At 50.0% G+C, this 11,810-nt stretch overlaps 1 protein-coding gene across 4 annotated transcripts in view; it reads right to left on the bottom strand.

Annotated features, from left to right (window-relative positions):
• Positions 1 to 357: 357 nt before the first annotated feature.
• KIAA0319L (KIAA0319 like) overlaps positions 358 to 11,810 on the bottom strand; it is a 92,432-nt gene continuing 80,979 nt past the window's right edge. For all 4 annotated transcript variants that reach the window (XM_029572014.1, XM_029572013.1, XM_029572012.1 and 1 more), the window contains 5 exons: positions 7,144 to 7,286; positions 5,423 to 5,545; positions 4,924 to 5,014; positions 4,744 to 4,838; positions 358 to 2,821 (listed from right to left, as the gene is read on the bottom strand). In XM_029572014.1, the coding sequence (XP_029427874.1) occupies positions 2,640 to 2,821; positions 4,744 to 4,838; positions 4,924 to 5,014; positions 5,423 to 5,545; positions 7,144 to 7,286 (634 nt within the window). In that variant the 3' untranslated portion in view covers positions 358 to 2,639. The remainder of the gene's footprint in view (positions 2,822 to 4,743; positions 4,839 to 4,923; positions 5,015 to 5,422; positions 5,546 to 7,143; positions 7,287 to 11,810) is intronic.

Here is an 11,810-nt window from a genome sequence, read left to right as displayed (position 1 = left end):
TTCCGAGAGCTTTTAGAGTTGCAGTGACCAGCCTGTGCTTTACATTCGGTGGTTAGAAAATTGGTGGCTGTGCCAGCTTTGGCTCGTCTGGATCCAGTTGGCAGTGGCTAAGTTTATGGAATGCGATCCCCTTGGTAATTCGTTTCAGATTATCAAAGCGTTTTAGTTTGCTCTGGCTCTTGGGGGATTTTTAGTTAAGGGAGATGTCGTTCTTAGGGTTTTTATGTAAAGTGCATGTAGTGCCTCAGAAAATAATTGTTTTATAGTTTTGTATTACATCCCGACCTACTGGGCCCAGTATGGTGGAATATAAAAATTCTAAAATAAATAAATACTGTAAACAAAAGACAAATGAAAAGCATTTCAAAATAACATTTTATTAAAACATTCGCTGAGTGACTGGAGTGGTGCTGTCCTGAGAGGCTGAGAGAGAGAAAGCAGGGCACAAGATGCCAGAGTCTGGGAATCAAGCTTGCACAACACGCGCTCACCATCAGCAGAGGTTACCTGTACATCAAAAGGCACTCCCAGCGTGGCTGGAGCCCCTCGGCCACGGAGGGCCTATCGCCTTTCCGAAGGCTTGGTGCTCCCACCTCCGACTCCTGGCGCTCCTCCCTGCTTTAGTGAAAACCATTTCAGAGTGAAGGCTCGCTCTCCACCACACCTGAGGCAGAAACAAAACCGGGCCAGGGCCCTGCAAGCTGATCAGTCGCTCCGAGCAAAACGTGGTACTAGGCAAGTATTGGGAATCCTCTTTATTCATCAGACACTGGGGGGGGCCCTGTGCCAGGTAAACGCAGACCTCCTTCATACACGGAAGGAAAGAAAGAGAGGGGAGTGTCCACCTCCAGCAGCACAGACATGATTACATTCAAAGGGCCGGATGCAATCCCACCCGCAGTCTGATCAGTAGTAACAGCAAAATAAATAAGAACATCCAGTCCAGCTGCCAGCTCGCTGGTCTTTATCACTGTGCAAACCTCTGCAGCAGTCCCATCCCCGCCCTTCTTCTGGTGGCATGCACGCTATAACCTGGGGAGAATGGGGAGGTCAGACTCAAGGCAAAGACGAGAATTATCCGTCACCCAGATGGAGCACTGGCTCAGTGAAGAGAAACGCAAATAAAAAGCAGACACGGGTTTAGAATAAATAACTTCGATAAAAACCCTCCCCAAAGAAGATGAATTTAAAACCGTACTTTCCACGCACAGCAATCAAGGCAGAAAACCAATGGTCACTTCAGGGAGCAGACTGGTGCAATCTACGTGCACAGCTTGCTCAGCAGCAGACTTTACATTCAGTTTAGGGTAAACGTCCGTCTCTCTTTGCAGCTGAAGGTGGAGGAAGAGTTACAGAGGACAGGAAGCAGACAGCTTCGGGAACGGGGGCTGCGCGAGACGCGTCCTGACACAGGAGCGAGGGGAAGTGTCCAGAACAGCAGCAGCACCCACAGCCTGTCCATTCTCCGGGATTTGCTGGAACCTGCTGATGAGAGCATTCACCCCCGCTGTACAGTCCATGCTGCCATCAGTCTTTTTTTTATTCAGTAGTAGTTTGCTTTGCCACAAAAGTGCAAAAATACAATCAGCATCTTTCACATCATACAGTTTGAAGTACTTCATTCAGTGATTTTCAGCTCCTGCTGCCCGTGCTGTTTTCCAACATCACAGGGCCCGGAGGAACAAGAGAAGGCAAGAGTGAGAGGCAGGCGGGGGTAGACGGGGCTGGATTTCTCTCCCCAGCTCCTGCCCTCCCACCCTGCATTACGTCAATGCCAGGCCTTCTCTCCACACAGCAAGAGTCCGAGGCTTTCCTCTTTTCTAAGGCCACAGGCTCTGCTGAGGTATCTGCCAGGGTTCATTTCACATTTAAACCTGGGAGAGCTTTGCTCTGCTGAGGTCTGAAAGGGCAGCCAGAACTCTGGGAAAACACTAGGGTGGGGGAGGGGGGAGTTTTGCGTAGTGCAGAATCCACCTGCAGCACATTCGCTCACCTGACGCCATGCTCTGAGCACAGGCGGGACCCCACCTGGAGTTTCAGCACTTCTCCGTTAGCTGATGGATTAATTACAACCAACAGCAGCATAGGAGAGGAGCAGAGCCCTTTCCAAGGCTGCTTTCAGGTCTGAGGGGGTAACTCCTAAACCCATAGCTTGAAGCTGAATGTGATGCAGAGAGTAAACGCGAGCCTCTGTACCTTCGTGCGACTGCTTCACGCCATGCCGCCACTCTGGCACAGAGCAACGTGTCAACCAAAAATAATTCAATATTACTGAAGTTCTCTTTGCGCCTCTGGCTACCTAGTGCAGTGAGTGCTGCGTGAGCCCGGCTGGAAGACCCCCCTGAGGCTTCCAGTCCCCAGCTCCTCCTGCAGCCTCCATCGCTGCTGCTGGAGTGCTTCTGTCCTTCAAAACGCAGGCCTGGGCTCCGGGGGATCTGGCCCTTCTGATAGGCAAACCCCACCTACGTCCTTTGATACACATTTTCTTTTCTAATGTCTTCACAGGGGTTTTTTTTCCCCCTTCCAGGTCGTTTCACCTAGAGAAATCCAATTTCAAGTATAAGCAATCCGAAAGCAGAGAAGAGATGGTGAACTCCGACCTCTGGGAGGGAGGTCCTGCCTTCCTGCGTTCACTCCCGCTATAAGATCTCTTCTCGCTGGCTCTTGGGTGGCAGCTGACCATTCCGCACGGAGCCGTTCTGGCTGCGCAGGAGTTTCCCCTTCTCCCGGTCTGTCCACGTGAAGATGGCGTCGTCGCTGTCCAGCTCCGACTCTGAGTGCATTAAACTAGTGTTCAGAACCTGAGCTTTCACTCTGCCCCCTTTAATGACAAGAAATCAAAAAGCAATCAGGGACACAGCGTTCGCTGCCTTAAATCTCCAGCCCCTACCACCCCCCCCCCCCAATCAACCTTTGCAGCTTCTGATGCCATTAACAGGACCAACATGATCCAAAGCTCATCTCCAATCGTTATCTTTGTACAATTCTGCTTTTATAAAAAGTAGCACAACAGCCAAAAAAACAATCCAGGACCTATAGTACTGCTGACGGCCTCAGACAAGCAGGGAACACATAGGTGCACCTGCGTGAACCCTGCTGGCCCGAGGCAGTAAAGATATCACAAAACAGAGAGCATGCTAATTATTATTTTGTAAACATTTTCCCTTTTATTTTAATCACCTTGTCTATTGCTTTGGAATTACATGCAAAGCTTGTCAGGCCAATAATGTGCTCCCTGTCCTCTCTCCTGCCAGGCCACGAGCACTTCCGACAGGCAACATTACACACAGCACCACGGATTTGGTCTTGAGCAGCAAATTCCCTCACCGAATAGGCCAGGGGCGACCACACAGGCCAGCTTATCAGGCTAGCCACAATGAACATGCACGAGATAGATCTGCATACAATGGAGGCAGGGCACGGAGATCTCTCTCTCTGGCATATTCACTGCGGGTATCGTGAAAACCAGGCCTGTTTGAGGCTCCTGAGGACTGGAGCTGGCCCCCCCCTGCTCTAAGTGTCACACTGGGCCATATTAACCTGCTAATCCAGCCTCCCAGCAACGCTAGCGTTTTATGCTGGAGAGAAACATTTGTTTCAGAAGCTCTCAAGGAAAGAAAGCAGGCCAGGTTAAGGGAGAAGGCTTTTCCTGGCAAGAAGCTGCAGCTGTTACAAGAAGTTCTGCAGTGCCCCAGACATGACGGTCACAGACCGGCGTCCGACCTCTGCTGTTCTCTGTATTTTAAAGTCTCTGCTCTGTGTATAAACCCTGCTTCAGTCCTTCTAGCAGTCAGGAAAACCACGTTGTTTTTTCTCACTGAGGAACATCCTGGCATTTATTTTTTTTTTTTTTAGGAGTTTTGCAATATTTTATTAGCACAAAATAATTTAATAACTGGCCTCTTGCCTTAAGCCTCGTCTGGGCTCATTTATACCCAAATCAATTCTCTTAAAATATTTGTTTGACTCCTGACCTGGCTGAAGGACATCTCAGAGACTGGAGGGGGTTAAAGGATGAGGCCGGGTCATCGATACTGCTAAAGTGGCTTTCACGACGACCCACATCACATTTCCTGGGAAATGCCTTGGGCCGAGTACATCAAGCTCATGGTTTTGCCTCTTACTCATCTGAAACCTCACAGCCATAGGAATGCGCATGGGTAGGATTTGTTTTATATCTGCTGTCTTTTGCTATTCTACCTACTTTTCCTTATCACTGCTTCTCCTATCGCCTGCAAGGAGAGAACAGAGGCGCATTAGTGAAGTGGCTTTGTGCAGGACGGAGAGCTCGATCCCTTGCTGAAAGGGTTATCCCATCCCATCTGAGACCTGCAGCTGCCCACTCCTTCCACAAACCGATCTCCTCCTCCCCCCCATCCCCAATGCACACCGAGTCGGCCAGCACTTCACTGGCTCACCCAGCAAATGCTGAATAATCATCCCTGTGCAAAGCCGGGAACTATGGGGCAGGATCGCAGGCACTGGTTTGCTCTCACACATAATGAGTGCGAGATCACGTTTTTAAAATCCAATACTGCAAAACTGAGAATCAAACTGAACGACCACAATACTCGGTATGAACTCTGACACGGCTCACTGGATCACATGCCATAGAAAATGCTAATTCTCAGCACAGAGCTCACATAACTAATCCTTGCCTGAAGGCTGAAAGGCACAGAACAACATGAAGTATGCACGAACCTCCCCTTCCCTCCAAGAAGGCCCTGCATCATCACTTTGTACCTGACTTGTGGTTCGCTTTCAGTTCCAGGCTCTCCAGGTCATCTGTAGCATCCAAGATCTTGTATTTACTCTTCCTTTTGGATTTGCCTTTCCGCCTGGAACGAGAAGGCACAAAGTTGGCCGGGGAAGCTGCTGCGGAGGCAATAAGGAGGCAGCATTATCCTTTTCCAAGCAGCTCACCTCCTGCAGCAGCACGCCAGCATCCAGGACAAGATCCCGAGAGCCACCAAGATCACGAAGGAGGCAATGACCACATACAGCACACTCCATTCTACGAGAGAAGACAGAAAGTGCTGACTCCCTGGGAGCCGGGGCCATGGCTTGCAGCAGCAGTGAATAACGGCAGCATCCAGTGGAAGGCACTGAGAAGCTTATTCAATCAAGATTTTTTTTCACTGGCACAGCACAGGGGAAAGTTCTTGGTGAATAAATCTCAGCCTGCAGCCTAAGCACTGTGGGCAATGTCCAGGAGCTTCCCTGCAGTCATCACTGCGAGACTGCTTAAAATAAGCTTTAAAAACCCCAAACCCACCATGACATGACGACCTTCAATGAAATTACAACGTCACTTCTTCCAATCTGCCCAGGATTTCTATTTATTTACAGGCTCTCTCTGTCTGTCTGTGTCCCTGGAATGGAAACAGGATTACAAGCGCGCAGAGATCGTGAGTCTACGCACCGCAGTTGTGCTCTCCGTCTCCCAGCTGCACCCGGATGAGATTCTCCATCCAGAAGGGGTCACAGACACAGCGTTTGGTGAAGGAGTTACAACGGCCGTGATCAGAGCAGTTCAGCTGGCAGGCTGCAGACACAAAAGGAGGCTAAGCAGACACCAACTTACAATGTCCCTTCCCCAAAGAGCTGAGAGTCAGAGGGAGGTGACATGACTTCCGCATTCAAAAGGGATCTAGCTGGAACAGCCAAGCTGGATCAAAGTCGCTAGTGAAATGTGACGCGACAGAGCAATACTGTAAGGGGGTCCCAGAGGATGGAGGTCACAAAGAGCAGCAGCGGGATGTGAACCCTCAGCCCGCTGCTCTAACCAGCAGGCCACTCCACCACACCACTAAATTCTGGGTGGGGTTAGGGCAGAGGGAGAAAGTTAGGGGGCTACTGCTGATTGTCGGTATTAGCTATCTAACTTGGCCGGCCAAATATAGGTGCTTCAATTCCTCACTGCCCCCCAACCGTAATTTAAAAAAGCAAAGGACTGGCTGCCTTGTTTCTCTCCAACCCCACTCTAATATATGAGGAAAAATAGCGCCCCCCGCTCTCGACAAATACAAATATTTTCAAAATACCCCAATGGTCACTTCCTCTCCCTCCCAGTCTTCCCAGTTCAAAACAGTAAAAAAGAAAATTGTCCTTGCCAGGCTCTCCTCCTGGTCTCCCGGCCACAGAAAGGAAAACCAAAAATATGGTTCCAATAGTTCCTCCAAAATGTGAGACACGGTCTCCACTGCCATTCATCGACTTCAAAACGGTTTACACAAAACATGGCGCAGCCATCTCACCTGCGGGGGGGCGGGAATCCCCCCTCCCTCCTCTCCACCATGAGGGCACCGGCAGGAACACGTTTATTACTGAGACTTTTTGGAAGTGGGCAGGGGATGGTTTCGCTTTCCTTTTTGAAGTGGAGACATCGGGAGGGAGGCGAGATGGCCGGCGGGATATTTTTAAATATTTTTACAGTCTGGAGAGAGGAGAAGGTGAGCAGTTTTTTGTTTGGTTTTTTTTTTCACAAATGAACATAAAATTTAGGAGACGGGATCCTCGATTACTGGTGGTGCTGAGGACTTAGCTGGTTTGTGGGTGATTTGCAGCACTACCCAGCTCAGTCTGGCTGGAGAGCCCAGCCGCACTAAATCTAGCCGAGCAAATTTTCACCAACTAGATTCAGAAGAATATTCAGCTGAAAACAGAGCCAATTAGGTTCAGCTGAATATTCTCCTAAAGATAACGGGCTAGAATGAGCTGCTTACTTCTAGCCGGTTATCTTACCTGCTGAGCGGGTCTTTCAATATTGACCTCATAGCGATCAAGGGACCCGACTCGGAGTCTCAGATCTGCGCTGCTATCACAAGACTGCACTGTTAAAGAGGGAGCCTTTCCAACCAAAGAAAGAGAAAATACAAAAAAAAAAAAAATCACAAAGAGCTGCTGTCAAAATCACTCGCATGGCCAGAAGATTTAGCTGGTCACCTCTCGTCAACTGGAGCCGATGTTTTGTTTTTAGCTAAAAACGGCAGGTGTGCAACATTCTGAGAGGCCAAAGAGCAGCGACCAGGCAAGGCAAGGCAAGGAGCTAACCCCGTGACAGCTGGGATGCAGCAAAGACCACCCCAGGCATGCTGCAGACAGTATTAAATGTGGCAGGGCATGACAGCTGCTTTCACTCACTGACTGTGTTGATTTCCAGTGCACGGAAGACGAGAAAATCCTTTTGCTGCCTGTGGAGTTCATTTTTGAGAGTCCATGCTACCTGGTAGCCTTTCAGATTCTGATGGGGTGGCTGATTCTGCACGTAAAAAACCATCTTTGTGCTGCAGGCAAGAAAAATGATCAAAGCATCAACAGGACATAAAGCGGAGTTGCTTACCTGTAACAGGTGTTCTCCTAGGACAGCAGAATGTTAGTCCTCCCACGTGAGCAACATCATTGGATGGAGCCCGGCACGGAAAACAGGTCAAAGTTTCTGGAACTTTGACTGTGCACACTGAGCATGCCCTAAACCACATGTCCATGATGGGTCCCCCCTTCAGCCTTGTAATACAGAATTTTGATTAAGAAAATAAAATAAAATAGGAGAAACCCAACTCCACGGGATGGTGGGCAGGTTTCGTGAGGACTATCATCCTGCTGTCCTAGGAGAACACCTGTTACAGGTAAGAAATTCTGCTTTCTCCTAGGACAAGCAGGCTGGTAGTCCTCACATGAGTGAATCCCTAACTAGAGGCTGCTCAACTAACATAAAATGGGACCAACAGACACCAACCAGGTGCCAACAGGCACAACAACCACAGTGCTGTTGGTAACAGAGGGGGAGACAGCCTGAACCCAAACAATGGGCCCCTGGCAGGGAGAGTTGAGTTCTATACCTCAAAGAGCGTCCGAAGGACAGACTGGCCGAACCTACTGTCATGTTGGCCATCCCTATCCAGACAGTAGTGAGATGTGAATGTGTGAAGAGAACTCCACGTTGCAGCCTTGCAGATCTCCTCCATGGGAACTGCTCACAAGTGGGCCACCGACATTGCCATGGCTCTTTGACAGAGTGAGCCTTGACATGACCCCCAAGATGCAGTTCCACCTGGGCATAACAGAAGGAGATGCAATCCGCTAGCCAACTGGATAGTGTCTGTTTGGCAATGGCAACGCTCAAACTATTCCCATCAAAAGAAATAAAAAGTTGGGTGGACTGTCTATGGGCTTCTGTCTGCTCAGGTAGAAGGTTAAGGCTCGCCTGCAGTCCAAACCGCAGTGCTCGTTCACCTTGGTGCAAGTAGGGTCTGGGAAAGAATGTTGGCAGGATAATTGACTGGTTAACATGAAAGTCGGTTACTACCTTAAGCAGGAACTAGGGGTGTATATGCAAGACCACCCTGTCATGATAAAACTTAGTATAATGTGGATAAGTCACTAAGGCCTGGAGCTCACTGACCCTGCGCATGTAAGTGACCGCCACCAAAAATATGACCTTCCAGGTCAGGTACTTCAGATCACAGGTGTGCAGCTTTCATCAGCTGAGTTAACACCACGTTGAGGTCCAAAGACACAGCAGGAGGCCTTAGGGGAGGCTTCAATTGAGGCCCTGCATGAAACGTACCACTATAAGCTATACAGAGATGGGCGTACCATCTATACTGTTGGAGGTATGCACCAATTGCTCTAAGATGAATTCTATTGAAGTTGGTTTTTAAGCCAGTCTCCGATAGGTGCAGAAGGTAGTCGAGCAATTTTTGTGTGGGGCAGGAGAACAGATCTAAGACCTTCTGCTCATACCACACGGAAAACCTCCTCCATTTCAGTCCATAGCACTTTCTAGTGGAAGGCTTTCTAGAAGCCACCAGGACCCGAGACACATCCTCAGAAAGATAAGCGGCTGTAGGATTAACCTCTCAACATCCAGGCTGTGAAAGACAGGGCCTGGAGGTTGGGATGCCACAGCCTGCCCTGATCTTGAGTGAAGAGATCCAGGGGAAGTCCCCAGACTGATTGGTTTCCAGATGGTCAACTATCGCAGGAGTGGAAACCAGACCTGTCTCAGTCAATGAGGGGCAATGAGGATCATAGTCCCTCTGTTCTCGCAAAGCTTCAAGACAGTCTTCACCGCTAAGAGAATCTGAGGATATGCATATAGAAGATCCTTGCCCCAATGACAGGCCAGGGCATCTGCCGTTTGCATGGTGATGTGAACAGATCCATGTCCAGGCTCCCCCAGAGGCAGAAAGTTTGATTCACTACCCCCTAGTCCAAGAACCACTCTTGTGGTCTGAAGGCTTGACTCATCCTGTCTATTACGTTCTCCATTCCGGCCAGGTACATAGCTCTGAGCACCAATCCGTGGGCCAGGGCCCAGGTCCAGATATGGACCGCTTCCTGACACAGGAGGTACAATCCTGTGCCTCCCTGCTTGTTGACATACCACATGGCTACTTGGCTGTCGGTCTGGATCAGGGCAATTTTGTTGGACAGCCGATCTCTGAAAGCCCATAGTGCATATCTGATTGCCTGGAGCTCCAGGAAATTGATCTGACAAGAATGTTCCTGAGCGGACCACAGTCCCTGGATGCCGAGCCCATCTACAGGAACTTCCTATCCCAGGGTAGATGCATCTGTGGTAAGTACAATTTGAGTAGAGAGACTCCAAAATGAAATCCCCCATTCCAGATTGGAGAGACCAGTCACCAGGACAAAGAATCCCGGAGAGATGGGGTGAGTTGGATGCAATTCTGGAGCTCTGATTGGCTTGGCGCCACTCGACCTCAGGGTCCATTGGGCTCTGTGCATGTGCAAGCATGCTACAGGAGTGACATGAACAGTCATGGCCATGTGGCCCAACAGCCTCAACAGGTGCCAAGCTGATACCTGCTGGAAATTTTGCACCTCTGTCGCAATGGTCACCAAAAGTGTTGGCCCTTTGGTTCAGCAGAAAGGCCCTGGCTTGAGCCATGTCTAGCAGGGCTCCGATGAAGTCCAATTGTGGTGATGGACTGAGATGGGACTTGGGGTAGTTGAGAACGAACACTGAATGGTCAAGCATATGGACCGGATGGCCCCCACCCGAGACGTGCTCTTGACCAGTTAATTGTCCAGATATGGGAAAACATGCACTCCCAGTCTGTGGAGGCATGCCACCACCACAGCCAGGCATTTTATGAAGACTCATGGGGCAGACATGAGCCCGAACGGCAATACCCAGTACGGGAAGCGTTGTTTCCCCACCACAAATCGGAGATACTTATTGTGAACGAGGAAGATCTCAATATGGGTGTAAGCGTCCTTTAGGTCGAGGAGCACAGTCAGTTCCCTTTTTGTAAAAGGGAGATCAAGGTGCCCAATGAAACCATCTTGAACTCTTCTTTTTGTAGAAATTTGCTCAAGGCCCTCAGGTCTAGGATGGGATGGAGATCTCCTGTTTTCTTTGGAATCAGGAAGTACCTGGAGTAGAATCCCCGCGTTCTCTGCCGTGGTGGTACGGGCTCGACCACTTTGGCCATTAAGAGGGAGGAGAGCTCCGTTTGTAGCACCTCCTGATGTGCTATCGGCCCTCAAAATGGGCACGGAGGGCAATTTGGTGGGACACCTAATAGGTTTAAATGGTACTCCTGGTGGATGATGTATAAAATCCACTGGGTCAAGGTTACACTGGGCCACCAGTTCGCAAAGAACCGCGGCCTGCCCCCAACCAGAGGGTCCATAGTCTTGGATACAGGCAACTGGTTTATACTCCCTACGGCCCAGTCAAAACCTTGTCCCTGGAGTTGACTGGGGAGCTGACTGGGGCTTGGGAGCTCTCTGCTGCCTGGAATGGCCGGTGGAGCTCTGATGATGTGTATGGGATCGAGGAGGCGGAGGATAGTACTTCCTTTGGTGAAAGAAAGACTTCCTAGGCACCTGCCTTGACAGCCTCCTGTATGAGGAGGATGGGTCTGGAGTGCTAGTGGAGAGTTGTTGGAGGGTTTCATGATAGATTGAAGTATGCTGTGGCCCAACTCTGGGACTATCTCCAAAGAGATTCTCTCCAGCGCACGGCACATCAGCGAGTCGTTCCTGTACTTCTGGTCTGAGATACGAGGCCTGCAGCCATGCCAGGCTGCGGGCACAGATTCCTGCTGTAGAGACTCTCTAAGCCTTTTTGAAAACATCGTAGGTCTCACAGACCTCGTGTTTTCCACACTCCAATCCCTTGTGTACCAGCGAAATGAGGGTGTCTTGCTGCTGTTGAGGCAGCTGCTCATCTACCTCCTGCACCTACTTCCAGATGTCCTGCAAGTATTGGCTCATGTTGAGTTGGTAGGCAGCAATGTGGGCAATAAGCATGGCGCCTTGGAACACCTTCCTCCCAAAAGCATCCAATGCTCTATGGTCCTTCCCCAGGGGTGCTGAGGAGTGGGACTAAGAATGCTTATCAAATTTTGCAGCCTTTTGGATGAGGTAAACCCCGTCCACCTTCTTATTCACGGAAGGCACTGTGAGGGGGTATTCCCTAATCCTCAGCAGCAACTCCATAAGGATCTCGTATACTGGAACCACCATGATCTCCTTAGGAGGTTCCACGAACTGAAGAACCTAAAGCATTTTGTGCCAGGCATCTTCTTCAGTCAAAAGCTAGAATGGGATGGCCTCTGCCATCACCCTGACAAACCCTGCGAAGGTCAAGTCTTCAGGCAGGGACCCTCATTTGTCCTCTGGAGGAGAAGGGTCTGATCATCGCCCCCAAGAGTCATAGGGACCCTCATCCTCACCGTATGCCACAGGGGATGGGGCCCTAAGCGCTCTGCCGATGTCCAGAGGTGCAGGTACTGATGGAACTGGACTGGGGACTATCGGCCTCAGTGTCTTTG

The sequence above is a fragment of the Rhinatrema bivittatum genome, chromosome 11 (assembly GCF_901001135.1).
Source record: "Rhinatrema bivittatum chromosome 11, aRhiBiv1.1, whole genome shotgun sequence".
Taxonomy (NCBI): Eukaryota; Metazoa; Chordata; class Amphibia; order Gymnophiona; family Rhinatrematidae; genus Rhinatrema; species Rhinatrema bivittatum.
This window is presented reverse-complemented; position numbering and strand designations above follow the sequence as displayed.